At 46.0% G+C, this 13,264-nt stretch overlaps 5 protein-coding genes across 5 annotated transcripts; 3 read left to right on the top strand and 2 right to left on the bottom strand.

The window, feature by feature from the left end:
• Nucleotide 1: 1 nt before the first annotated feature.
• BGW36DRAFT_442299 (uncharacterized protein) lies at nucleotides 2-1,024 on the bottom strand (the record flags this gene model as incomplete). The annotated part of the gene is made up of 2 exons (XM_046221576.1): nucleotides 2-916; nucleotides 975-1,024. 2 exons carry the CDS (start codon nucleotides 1,022-1,024, stop codon nucleotides 268-270), a joined length of 699 nt encoding a protein of 232 aa, XP_046065529.1. The 3' UTR covers nucleotides 2-267.
• A 3,631-nt stretch (nucleotides 1,025-4,655) lies between these two features.
• Nucleotides 4,656-5,148, top strand: BGW36DRAFT_77429 (uncharacterized protein). Its single transcript, XM_046222579.1, has one exon. It carries the CDS (start codon nucleotides 4,769-4,771, stop codon nucleotides 5,039-5,041), a length of 273 nt encoding a protein of 90 aa, XP_046065528.1. The 5' UTR covers nucleotides 4,656-4,768; the 3' UTR covers nucleotides 5,042-5,148.
• Nucleotides 5,149-5,254: 106 nt separating this feature from the next.
• BGW36DRAFT_365633 (aspartic peptidase domain-containing protein) lies at nucleotides 5,255-6,512 on the top strand (the record flags this gene model as incomplete). The annotated part of the gene is made up of 2 exons (XM_046214670.1): nucleotides 5,255-5,583; nucleotides 5,654-6,512. 2 exons carry the CDS (start codon nucleotides 5,255-5,257, stop codon nucleotides 6,510-6,512), a joined length of 1,188 nt encoding a protein of 395 aa, XP_046065527.1.
• Nucleotides 6,513-9,351: 2,839 nt separating this feature from the next.
• Nucleotides 9,352-10,660, bottom strand: BGW36DRAFT_391768 (uncharacterized protein). The gene has a single exon (XM_046217622.1). The coding sequence runs from the start codon at nucleotides 10,318-10,320 to the stop codon at nucleotides 9,502-9,504; it is 819 nt and encodes a 272-aa protein (XP_046065526.1). The 5' UTR covers nucleotides 10,321-10,660; the 3' UTR covers nucleotides 9,352-9,501.
• Nucleotides 10,661-10,944: 284 nt separating this feature from the next.
• BGW36DRAFT_309029 (RmlC-like cupin domain-containing protein) lies at nucleotides 10,945-12,444 on the top strand (the record flags this gene model as incomplete). The annotated part of the gene is made up of 3 exons (XM_046212380.1): nucleotides 10,945-11,325; nucleotides 11,381-11,720; nucleotides 11,789-12,444. 3 exons carry the CDS (start codon nucleotides 10,945-10,947, stop codon nucleotides 12,442-12,444), a joined length of 1,377 nt encoding a protein of 458 aa, XP_046065525.1.
• Between the last annotated feature and the right edge of the window lie 820 nt (nucleotides 12,445-13,264).

Genomic DNA, 13,264 nt, shown 5'->3' with positions numbered 1-13,264 from the left:
CAATTAGTGATGTAATGATTGAAAGACTTCCATTTGATATTCTAGCGTGTCGCTAAGATGACAAACTCCTAACCCAATCGTATTTTTCCTAAACCGTCCAATCATACCATATAATTAGAATCTCTAGCTGGCTTAAAACTTTGAATCATAGAGAAGGGGTTCGGGGTGATGATTGTGTGTCTATGAGCGAAATTGGGGCTTCAGCATGATTCGGCACTCGAGAGAGCAGTCATACATACCGTTTACACTTTTTAAACGAAGCGTCAGTCATTCTTGAAACTCAATCCATTTGGCAACATTGCTGGTGGCCCATCCCAATGCCTTGTTGTAGTCGTCACCGTCAACTTCATTCTCATTGAAAAGGAACAGCCAGATGAGAATATCACGTGAAATCTGAAGAGACGCGGTAAGATTGCGAAAGGTAGTCGAGGCCAGCTTGCTAGTCTTCAATAAAACAGCAAAATAGCCACTGGTGGTAGCAGTCTCAGGAGACTTTGGAGACATGTTTTTGTAGATTTCGCTGACGTATGACGGGGAGTTCTCCGAGGATCCAGCGGAGAGTAGATCGAGAGCGATCTTCATCGAATCTTCGAGAAGATTGGGGATCGAATACTCTGAAGCTAGCTTTGTAGCCTGGAGATAGGCGTTGATTGTTACTTCGGGAGAAGGGCGTTTCAAACGTCCGTCTGGACTGTAGAGCCACTCGTAGAAGACACGAAAGGCAGCACGACTGCAGCAAGTAATCTCCCAAATGTATGGGGCTTCCACTGCATGCTCATCGATACTGTGCCCGTTGGTGTCATTAGGCAATGTCTTGAGCTTCACAGTAGGAACCCGTTTAGACAGGAGGACCTTTGGCAGCTGCCAGACAAACTGGCCGTCGCAATACACGGAGACCATTCCACCAGATTCGAGGCTAAAATGAAGTGAGCAGATTACCATTACTCCAGCCAGTGACACAGAGAAAAGCTTACTCCCCCATGGTGATCGGCTTGACCCCATCGCCACCAGCGCTTTCAGACATTTCTGAAGCCACCAAGAGACGGTGCAGACAGAAGAGGACTGAAGAAAGAGAGGGGAGCGTTTCCAGAATAGTGTTTTGTGAGGTTCCAATGAGATGGACAGTGAGGGATGTTGGGGGTTGGGAGAGAGGGAGATGGAGAGACAGGATGATAACTGGGAAGAACAACAAACAAACGGGAACAAACGCAATCATCCGAATTGGGACGGCGGTCACTGCCCCGTTGACAGCGTTCCTCAGGCATACTAGCTTTTCGAAACCCTATCCTAGTGAAAAGGTACAAAGGCAGAATTCAATGGAATACTATATAAGAGCAACGGCTGGATCCAGATTCCCTTGAAGGCCCTCTCATTATACCAGCCCTTCTCGAGGTCTATATAGTGTTTGCCCCTAGAGAGACTAGATAACCAGAGCAAAGACACGAAGTAAGAGAAAAGCTTCATAGAAAAATAGCCCACTATTGTGTTTGCAACGTTTGAATACGCCAGTGATAACACAGGTGCAGTGACGGCTTCTAAGTTACCGCCACATAGCGCGCAGTTGAAAATGATTTCAAGTAATCATCGCCCTAGGTTTGCTCATCGTTAGCGACAATCATGCTTGAAAGATTTCGTTCAGCTCTTCCACGACCTGTGTTAACACCAACACGCCTTGGATCGCCGTAAGAATTGTTTGTGATATGGGGAGTAGAATATATGACGCTGGCTTGTTGATAGTTGAACGAGAACAAGTTAAAGCCACTGTCATTTCTGCCATATCTTTAGAATTAATTAAACTAGGAGGGCGTTGGTCATGAAGTCTTGGATTGTTCGTCGGCATCCACTGGTTGTCTGTCTATCGCTTCTTGTTGCCGGGAGAAGGTTCTAAATGAAGCCATGAAAAGCGAAGAAACTGATTTTATGAATCTATCTCTGTGTTGACCGGGGAGAGCAGAGGGAACTCGTCAGTCACGGGACAGGCAAACCAGTCACCACAATCGTTCCTGCCGGTCTTGTCAGCCATCTTTTTATCTGTTTGTCCCTCTTTTCCTTTCCCTCAACAGCATGCTGCAGCGCTGGTATCTTCATTTTGGCTGTCAGGACAGCATTCGCAAGGGCATTGTTCACTCTCTGTCTCAACAATATGCGGCAAAGCCGCTGTTATGTGCTTCATTTTTCATCCCACAAGGTGTTTTTGGCATGCTACTCGCTACAGTATCGATCGTATTTCATCTTATCATCTCTTGCAGGACGATTGGCACGTTTATCTCTTTACAACTGTTTACGCGACGCGGTTTCCCTCGCTTCTTTCCAGCTTCAGCAGGTAAGATAGGATATGCGTGTTCTCTTTCGATGGCTTTCGCAAAGGTCACCATATATCGTTTTCAGTACTCCACAATAGACTTGCTTCCCATATGGTTGATAGACTATGTAGTTTGCGGTGAATGTCTCCATACGTAGCCCCCTGCGGATTGTGGCCGCTGTTATGAAGCGTTTGTGAGTCGCACGTTTAGTATAGCTGCATACTTCTGACTTGGGAGATAGACTGGTCTTTCCTTTCTAGGTCGCAAGTAACACGCTTTCAGTTAAACCTCACCAATATCTCTCCAGGTCCCATGAATGTCCAGTTGGTCCATGTCAGCAAACCTCGGTCAACCGTGCAAGGATACCACCTCATTACTCGACCTCTTTCGAACTATTCATAGATACGATGAGTAATCACCGGCGCATTTGAAGGCATAAACACTTTCGAAGATGATAAAATAACCTCCGGGGTTATGACAATATCCCTAGGCTAGGAAGCTCAGGAACGCATAGTTCTTTGTTATCTGATTTCCCAGAATTACTAGTAACCACCTCTTGATTAATAGAGAGAGCTCTAGCAATGACCCGTTGTTCGGTGTACCCGACCAAATGCAACAATTTACTTGGCCCCCAGGTTCCATCTCCTTCCACTACGGTGTCCTCTTACTAGGCTTTTAGTCTCTTTCTGCGATCGAACCCTACATACAGAGAAACCTGTTTGGTTCTTGATAGCGTGATAGCTGGAGCTCCATTTCAAGCAATTGTTCAAATTATTGACGAGAGCCGGGGTATCCGTGGCGTGATCAAGCTTTCCTCCAGCCAGTGTCACCCCCCTTGGCGAGCGACCGATGTAGTGATAGTGTGCTCCTCACAATGAGGTCACATATGAATTCGAACTGTGGGGACCTATCTCCTCCTGAATGTCGTTTCTCGTCTCATACAGACCGACAAGGCAACCATATTATCATGTCGAGAATGATAATCATGATGTGAGCGATGAGGAATCAACCGCTCCGACTGTAGCCGCAACGAAAATCCAAGAAACGAAGTCGGGATAAATCATTTTTGGAAGGTCAATAGCTTCCAAAATGCCTCAAATGTTCCCAATAGGCAGGTAGTCGATCATGATGCTGTGATTTACATGAGTCACATTAGCTTATCGCACGACATCTCCTCGGGCTCCATATACAGTAATTCGACCCATGGGAGGAGCTTTGCGATCTACATGTTGAAAGTGAGGAGCAATGTTGATTGCGATTAATATTATATGCTTGGCAGCATGTGCTAGAGACGCCAGGCTGGCGCGATGAGATGGGCGGCGTTTTGACAGGACGTGGGTAAAAGGTGGGAGCAGTACAACGTGAAGCGGGCTGGATGGTTTGATGCTGCAGCCACCCCGCAGCCCTGCGAGATCAGATTGGGCCAGCGAGTTGCAATGCTTGACATGTCCGCTTAACAACTCCTGCGCTCAGTGCACGGTTCCTGACTAGATACGAGACGGCAGACTCCAGATCAACCGGCGTCTTATTTTCGGGACACTTGGGCTGTAGTTGGCCTAGAGCAGTGGCAGTTAGATGCTCTTTGCCAGATCGGGAAGCCCCGTTTCGCGCGATCATACCTTGTGCGGCTCTGTGCTTCTATTTTTTACCACGGATCCGCCTGATAACCCGGCTCCACCGCGTTCCTGCATGGGATTGATAATTCAATGACATTGTTCATGCTGGTTTGTGGTTGTATCTGTCTCGATTAGTGGCTGTGGGATGCATCGATCGCCCTCCCTCCGACCCTGTGCCGTGGTCGCGACCAAAAAGGAGTCCAGCCAAACAAAAAATAGGGGCATGCCAAAGGTTTGCTATGGTAGAACGGCATTGCAAGTGCCAAGACCTGAAACCCGCGAATACGACGTCTCGACAGCGCATCTCAATCCTCTCATAAACAAGGTTTCGACCAGACCACGCACCAATCATGCATGCGTTATACGATTTCTGGTTTTGTCCTCGATGAAATTAAGGACCAGCTTTGCGGCCATGCCAAGGCGAGGAAAGCGGCCGACCAGCCAGGCAAGCTAGATGAAGTGGAAGCCGGCTGTTTGACCCAGTGCCAGCTCCGCTAAGCGGTTAGCTGCTCCATCGCCAGGAGAAGGCTTGGTATCAGCCTCAGCGATTGGCAAGTCGGACGCTGATCATCATCTGGTAGGCAGCCGTAAATCACCACTATTGGCTGCAAAGCCGCGCGACTCGTGCCACTGCAACCTGCCAGATCAGGCATAAGCCGATGGGCCATGCATAAGCTGCCGATCTTACAGCCTCCGCCGCCCACTCACGCTCGGTCATGCTCTTCCACACCGCGATCAGCACCACAGCCGTGGCACACTTTCTTGACCCCAGTAGCTCCAATCTATGATCAGGAGGCGCAATTTAAGCATCAACGCGACTCGGCTTGTTCATGCCAATCATCACTTGGCATGTGGAGAATGTTCCTCGGAAGATTCTGTGCTTCGTTCGCCTCGAGCTGTTGGTACTGTTCCTACGGGCAGCTTCAAATGCTGCCAGCTCAACAGCAATTGGCTAGCCCCTGGCCCTCTCTGCCCTGGGGAAACCGGCCTGACTCCTTCGAGCCCACCCCATTGGACCCGTCACCAATACTGACCTTCCTCTATCGGCCAGTCCGCTACTCTGTGGTTTCCGCACCGAGCGACGTGGTATTGTGGTCGCCTGCCAAGTCCGATCGACGTTGATGAGGGTCTGTGATAAACATGATGCGATATGGCACAATCGGACGGGCTCGCAATATGCTTACACTTCCGATAAGGAATAGTCTCCCGCCCCAATCCTGCTGCTGGGGTCTGAAAAGGATATAAAGAACCCTGGACGCCATCCTCCAGACTACTTTCCATCATCAACAATCCAACCTCTTCTTATATCACAAGAAGCTGTCAAGAATATCCAAAATGGTCAACTCAAAGACTGTCGTCTCGGCCTTGGCCCTCTCCGCCGCCGTCTCCGCGGCTCCTTTCCAGGGTACCAAGACCTCCAAGTTCAGCGTCAACCAGGTTGCCGTCCCCAAGAACAAGGTCCCAGTTCACCCGGCTGCCCACTACGCCCATGCTCTTGCCAAGTTCGGTGGCACTGTCCCTGCTCACGTCGCCTCCGCCGCTGCTTCCGCTCAGACTGGCTCTGCCACCAACAACCCCACAAGCAATGATGAGCAGTACATCACCCCCGTCAAGGTCGGCCAGTCTACCTTGAACCTTGACTTTGACACTGGTTCTTCCGATCTGTACGTCACTTTTGCCATCTTTCCCCGCCCCGCTCCGCTCTATTGCATTGATACTAACCTGAATCTACAGCTGGGTCTACACTGCCAACACCCAAGGTGCTGGCTCCGGCCACAACAACTACAAGCCTGGTGCCTCCGCCAAGAAGCTCAACGGCGCCACCTGGGAAATCTCCTACGGCGACGGCAGCTCTGCCAGCGGTGATGTCTACAAGGACACTGTCACTGTCGGCAACGTCACTGCCACTTCACAGGCTGTCGAGGCTGCCACCACTGTCAGCGCCTCTTTCGCTAGCGACTCCGCCAGCGATGGTCTCCTTGGTTTGGCTTTCAGCCAGCTCAACACTGTTAAGCCCCAGGCTCAGAAGACCTTCTACGACAATGTCCTTGACTCCCTGGCCAAGCCCGTCTTCGCTGCTCTCCTGAAGCACAATGCCCCCGGTGTTTACGATTTCGGTTTCATCGACTCCTCCAAGTACACCGGCCAGATCGCCTACACCAAGGTTGACAACAGCCAAGGCTGGTGGTCATTCACCGCCGACTCCTACACCATTGGAGACTCCAAGGTTGCTGGCGCCGGTGGTTCCATCTCCGGTATTGCTGACACCGGTACCACTTTGCTCCTCCTCGACGACTCCACCGTCTCTGCCTACTACAAGCAGGTCAACGGTGCCCAGAACTCTCAATCCCAAGGTGGCTGGGTCTTCGACTGCTCTGCTACGCTACCTGACTTGAAGTTCACCATCGGTAGCTACACCGCCACTGTCCCCGGCAAGTACCTCAACTACGCCCAGCAGGGCGGCCAGTGCTTCGGTGGTCTTCAATCCGCTGGTAACGTTGGCACCAACATCTTCGGTGACGTCTTCCTCAAGTCCCAGTACGTTGTCTTCGATGCCGAGAACCTCCAGATCGGTTTCGCCGCCCAGGCTTAAAAAAGAACACATTCTTTTTTTCGGCTTCTAGCTAGCTAGTCTAGCCATGCTAGTATATATGAAAGGAGTTGGATATATGCTCGGACCTACGTACGCATCAGGTCATGCATACGGGGCTGTAATATAGTCCATCAAACATGTTACATTATGAATTTTTTCTTGTATCTAATTCTGCATCGATGCATATTTGCGTCTATATCTGCTATTTTGTAGAACAAAATAAGCTATACATGTTGCTTTACAAACCTTCTTACTTCGTATTATCAGCCAAATTCAATGGCCTAGCAATAGTAAATATAGCGAAGCAGACTCCCTAGTTGCTTCAATCTTCTGCATTTGACAGTAGCAGGATTTATCACCGATATCCACTTCGATCTAGTTCGTACGGTCAGACACAGCGATGAATCCAGAATGACATCGCAGACAACTCCCACACTTTGCTGTTCTATTGAGTCCATAAGCTCCTTATTCATTTTTGTCTGATGCAGTTTGAACTGACCTCGAATAATAAATCAGAAACTAGCTTGTTGTAAAATAGAAATTTCAAAATTGATCAATTGTGTCTTTTTGAAAGGTTCTCGTCTCAATTATATATCTATGCGAAAGTTCCATTTAGACATACAAGTAGGTAGCCTCAAAGTCTGAACATTTGAATAAAATTTTTGAAGTACGTGATATAATTGACAGAATGAGATGATATGTAGCTTTCTCATGATCGAGGCTCATCAGTTCACCATTCGGTGGTGAAAATCGCTCAGTTTTATGCTAAATCTAAAATATATAAATTTAAAGCGAACTATTGTCCCTCTCAATTGATGTATACGTGGCGATACTTGGATCAATCGATTTTATGAATGCTTTTATTCTGAGAGCAGAATATGTCTCTGTATATTGAAATCGTGTTAGGTAAGGCAGCTTCTGCTTTGGGCGAGACATAGCGCACATTTACCAGTTGGTACCCAGCAGCCCAAGCGTGACTTTATTCTATTTTCCATCCGAATTTCCCAGCTATAAGCCCCCAATCGGAACACCACCTAGCAAGGCACCAATCCCCGAGCTGATGCCGGTAGATATATCAGACATAGATGCCCCCTCCACCATGGTCCGTGTCCCCCGGAGGATATAAAGCCCCGCCAGCATCCAGATTTTAGGCCGACGCTGAAACATGCCCCTTGAAACGTGGTGGGCCCGGGCCGCAGAAATCTAGACCCGGATAGCTTCTTGCGCAGCTGGTTGTGACAAGACATGAGTACGAAGAAATTCTTCAGGGCTACATAGAGTCAGGTAGCAAGCCTGATTTACTGTAAGCAATTAAAATGCCCTTTACTCTTTAAGGGTAATTTTGTTCCCTGAACTTGCTGCTATTAGCCAATTTTGCTGGAATGCTCTCGAAAGCCGCAAATTGGCCAAGTCGAACCCATCAACTCCAACACTGGGCGATAATGTAGACCGGTTCTGAAGAATGATATTTTTAAGCTCAATTCTCCTGTCGCGGAGAGTATTTGGGAATCACTGAGGGATAAATACAATCTGGCTAACGACCGTTGTGGAATGGGTGTTTGTGAGATGATGAAAGCCGACAGTTTATTGGCCTTTCCTTGTTATAGTCCGTTGACACTAGGTTTAATCTCCGCTGAAAGTATCAGCTCGGACGTTCGCTGCTGAGTATTATATTAAGGCCATAGACAACTTTCAGATTGGAAACTGTCCACTCGGGGTCGCAGCAATGCTGCTACGGCTGGCTTGCTGTTACCATGCCGAGGCAATCGCCCTGGACAGAGATAGCAGTCAAAGACAAAAGTTAAATGCGCAGGCTGAATCGAAATTAACCAAGTCGGCGCGCTTGTTCGATTTACACGAGAGTAAATAACAGGGTACAAAGCAGTAAATTGAATGCTAACTATTAATAGCTAACTATTGATAAGTGTGACCTAGTAGTAATATTCATTCACACATTTAAGCCTAATAAGGCGGCTGGAGACGAGGCTAATGGGCAGTGGGGACTCCTGTCTTAATTACTTAATTCTTTTAGTTCTTTTAGATATATTTTTCTGTTTCTTACCTACTTTTTATATAGTAAGCAGCCTAGTTTGATTCCAGTTGCATAGAGAGCCCTCTTAATCCTTAAATTCTATTCGCCCTTAGATTGATAACAATTTTCTACCTTTGAGATTTCGAATACCAGTGCATAATCCATTTATTTTCTTTATCCATTCTATCTTAACTAATACAGATCTTTTAATCAGTTTTGGTAAAACTAATATTAATTAATATTATTTCATAATAAAGATCTTTCAATAGCTAATTTTACTAAGCTGAAACTTTTTGATTAGTAACATTATCTTAAAATAACTAACCTAACTAATTAAAGTTTAATATATCTACTTTTTAGTGTGTAGATTACTAAGTATGAATCAGTCTTTGTCAAGAATATGACACTTTTTCGTTTTATTAAGTTGAGATATCTCATTAGAGTCTACTGAGACATCTAATTAGAGTTTGCTGACGCTGTTTAGAGCGTGATTTTACTAAGCTGACAACTCTATATACATTAACAACCCCGACCAATGTTAATTTTTATGTGAGTGCAGGTAAGATTGATTTTGTCTCGAGCGTAGTATTTGAATCTATAAGCCCAATGTCATCTGATCTTAAAAGGGAAGGTAGCGCGACTCTGTACTACACCAATCCGTTCGGAAATCACTTCGTGCCTGCTGGGATCCTGCCGACTGATAAGTGTGATGATATACATGTAAATTAGAAAGAATAATTCCATTGTACAAATTGATACACAGAATTTTAGATATAAGGGAAGTTTGAATACTTAATATTAAATTGTGTGAGTCGCGTCGGACCCTGAAGAATCGCGATGAAACAACATTTGAAAAAACACCAAGGAAAATGCGTCAATTGGTAGAAGGCAGAACTAATATCGAGGCGGGTTTATTATTCTAGTGGATAAACGTATTTTTGACTTCTAACATGTCAGTTACTGCTCTTCATCAGCTGCCTTCTTTCCTCTCCACTGCAGCCAAGCTAGAACAATCAAGAACTTCAATAAAACCGCAGTCCACAACGCACCCAATATCCCGACTGAACTCTTTGCCCACAACCCCCCTAATATAGTACCAAAAAGCATGCATATTACAGCAGCCCCACGCTGTCTCTCTTCTAACGTACGGAACATTGTGGCTGGTGATACAAAATCTGGGTGGGAGAATAAATCACAATAAAGACTCGTCAACACCACACTTGATAGTGCATTAAACTTCAAAACCCGGCTAGTTACCGCTTGGCCACTGCTTTGAAAAGCAACTAGTGCCAAGGGCACAAGAATCTGCCATGTCAAGTGTGGGCCTTTAGTCGATCCTTCAACGGTGACAATAATAGCCGCGACTACCAAGCAGAGCATCTGAATAGTAAATGAGAGAATAAGCAACCAGCGGGCTCTTGGTGACTTAAAAAAGCGATAAAAGGCTGCGAAAAATGTTGATCCCAGACAGAAACTGGCGATTGATACTCCCGATTTGATCCAGCGTGGCCCTTCTTGGGCATCTGTTAAACCAAGCCCTAAGTAGACTGTGTTCCCGGTTTGCATGCTCACGAAAGCGCCCCAAATAAAGACTGCAGAACTGTCAAGCAGTCCGGTGATTATGTAGCAGAATATGAGGAGGATGTCACCATGTTGGGGATCAATGTCGGTTGTAAGATGCCGTACGACAGCGTCTCTGCGCTTGGACCGGGGGCTGTGATGAGTAGTACCCAGCAGACTGTCAGTCTCATGAGGTGTTGGGTTGTTTGGAGTCATATTTCGGCCGACAATGGAATTAAAAGAATATGAAACAAAAAGTTCTGCTTTAAGATGTTATTCTTTATCTCGCTGTGGTAGTAGGAAAGTTAATGACTTTTCTAGCTAACATTCGTAGTTGTGACTGAGAGGTCGATCGACCACATTGGGTCTGAGAAAAAACCCCCAATGCGTATTAGAATAGCAGTGAGGTCACAAGTGTGAAATTAAACTTTGCCACACTGGCAAATATTAGTCGATGGACATATGTTTACTGCAGTGCATCAGCACTAGACTTGTCGACCCAGGAGACAAAAGGGAGCCTAGTCAAACAGATCTAAAGACAGGATAGAAATAGAATTCACAGCGAAATAACATTGAGCCGAGTTATGCGAATCCCAGAGTTTGAGCACAGGGCGATTGCTGGCTTACGTAGGTGGCCCAGCGTTGTGCCGGATTCGGCAATACTATAAACCCTGACGGAACTTAGCCGCGCAACCTCTAAGAATGTCTGACGTAAACAATCGGGTATTTCGGATCCGCAAATAGTATATAAAATGGCTACAGGAAGATTGGTCTGGTTGTTTGGACTGTAGGTGAGTTTAGTGAGTTTTTGAATTTCCGATCCGCGCCATGCAATCTCTTATGGATCCAAAAATCGGCCGGTACTTTTTATGGCTAATTATAGGCCTGGCCTGTACGACGTCTAGCGGAAATGCATATCCGGCACCCGATAAGGCTTATCAGCAGTTACTGAGAGTCCCCGCATCAACACCATCAAAGTATTTTTCTGAGAACAAGCCATTCACGCCAGGTCACCATGATCCTTACGATCACAAAGTTGACTCTGTTGGCCAAGGTCTACAGCCTCTTCCCTTCCGCAATGGCGATGGTACTACTGTAATGGGTCCGAGAAATAAGGACAGGGAAAGGCAAAATCCCGATCTTGTACGACCACCCAGCACTGACCATGGTTCGCTGCCAAACATGCGGTGGAGTTTTGCCGATTCGCATATTAGAATTGAGGTATTTAATAAACTACACTTATGTATTGCGTAATACAAAGACTGATGTCGGGTAGGAAGGTGGATGGACACGACAAACCACTATTCGCGAACTACCCACCAGCAAGGAACTAGCCGGTGTCAACATGCGTCTCGACGAAGGCGTTATCCGGGAACTGCACTGGCATACCGAAGCCGAATGGGCTTATATGCTTGCTGGAAAAGCGCGTGTGACTGGACTTGATACCGAGGGCGGCAGTTTTATGGAAGATGTTGAAGAGGGTGATTTGTGGTATTTCCCTGCTGGCCATCCTCATTCTATCCAAGGGTTGAGTCCAAATGGCACGGAGTTTTTACTTATCTTTGACGATGGGAATTTCTCGGAAGAGTCCACGTTTCTATTGACGGACTGGCTTGGTAAGCCCCCATGAAATTCGTTGACGTGTTCAATACATGTAAAACTTTTGTCGCTAATAATCTTCCAGCACATACCCCCAAGTCAGTTCTTGGAGAAAACTTTCGAATACCACCAGAGTTATTCAAGTCTATTCCAGACTCTGAGAAATACATCTTTCAAGGGTCATTGCCTAATTCAATCGAAGGCGAGAAACCCCGAGGCTTCAAAAAGTCGAAACATCGATTCACGCACAAGATGTTAGCTCAAGATCCAGTGGTAACTTCTGGTGGTGAAGTTCGCATTACCGACTCGACGATATTCCCCATCTCCAAGACTATTGCAGCTGCGCATGTCAAAATCCAACCCGGAGCAATGCGTGAAATGCACTGGCATCCGAACGCGGACGAATGGTCATACTTCAAAAAGGGTCGTGCAAGAGTAACGATATTCGCAGCTGAAGGAAATGCGCGAACATTTGATTATGTTGCTGGAGACGTGGGCATTGTACCGAAGAATATGGGTCATTTTGTCGAGAACCTCAGCGACGATGAACCCATCGAGATGCTTGAGATTTTCAGAGCAGAGAAGTTTCAGGACTTCTCACTGTTTCAGTGGCTTGGCGAAACGCCGAGGCGTATGGTAGCAGAGCATATTTTCGCAGAAGATGAGAAGGCTGCTAAGAAGTTCCTGAAACAGATTGGGGACGCGGAAAAAGACCCAGTTAGGTCAAAAAACTATGATTAGTGAGCTGATTGATGAGTTCCTGTTCTTATTTGTGTAGTTTAATGGGATATATTTTGATTGTCGCCGCAATGCCTCTTTGAATTTTATCAACGGAATCGGATCTACTTTTGCTTATAAGTGACCTCTGTTCAATGATTACCATTGAAAACCGAGCCGAAATTCTTATAATAATTTCGGTAGAATTGTCTATAACATATGGAGGCGCCAACGGTTGATTATCGGCGTTTTATTTTGATTGATCTCCGAATATAAATTAGAATTGAAGTTAAAATCATCTACGAGAAATTGTGCTAAAGATTTGACGAATACGTGTACATTTTCAAAAAGTAATCACGTGGAAAGTATGGTAACATCGTCTATTATTTTAACCGGGGAGTACACGAAAAAGTATTGCCTAGAGATGGTGATTGATTGATTGATTGATTGATTGATCATTTTATACTCGCATCTGAGCCTAGAGGGCCGGCGGAACTTCAATGTTAATATGGATAGGAAGGACTCATCCTACCAATGTACATCTTGCCCTCGTAATCTATATACCCATATAATTTATGTATAGCACACATTAACAATATTCCGCTCTCTGGCATGTAAGCGATTTCCTCAATAATTCTAACTCGGTATAGCTCTAGAGGTTCAGCCCTACATTTTTCAGCCAAGGCACATGAGTTCCACATTCATCCCTATTTTATTATCCTCCAGTATTTAATACCATAATTAAATGGATATACATTACCCTTCAAAATCAATAAGAAACCTCTCAACCGGTCTTCCAGCACTAACAGATCAGCTCTTTTTTCATACTTGAGAGAGAGGGACC

This window comes from Talaromyces proteolyticus (assembly GCF_021365285.1).
Source record: "Talaromyces proteolyticus strain PMI_201 chromosome Unknown BGW36scaffold_16, whole genome shotgun sequence".
Classification (NCBI taxonomy): Eukaryota; Fungi; Ascomycota; class Eurotiomycetes; order Eurotiales; family Trichocomaceae; genus Talaromyces; species Talaromyces proteolyticus.
This window is presented reverse-complemented; position numbering and strand designations above follow the sequence as displayed.

What these genes read in the sequence shown, in the direction of transcription:
- BGW36DRAFT_77429 (XM_046222579.1), top strand. Translation starts at nt 4,769, where the DNA reads ATGTGGAGAATGTTCCTCGGAAGATTCTGTGCTTCGTTCGCCTCGAGC.
- BGW36DRAFT_391768 (XM_046217622.1), bottom strand. Translation starts at nt 10,320, where the DNA reads ATGACTCCAAACAACCCAACACCTCATGAGACTGACAGTCTGCTGGGT.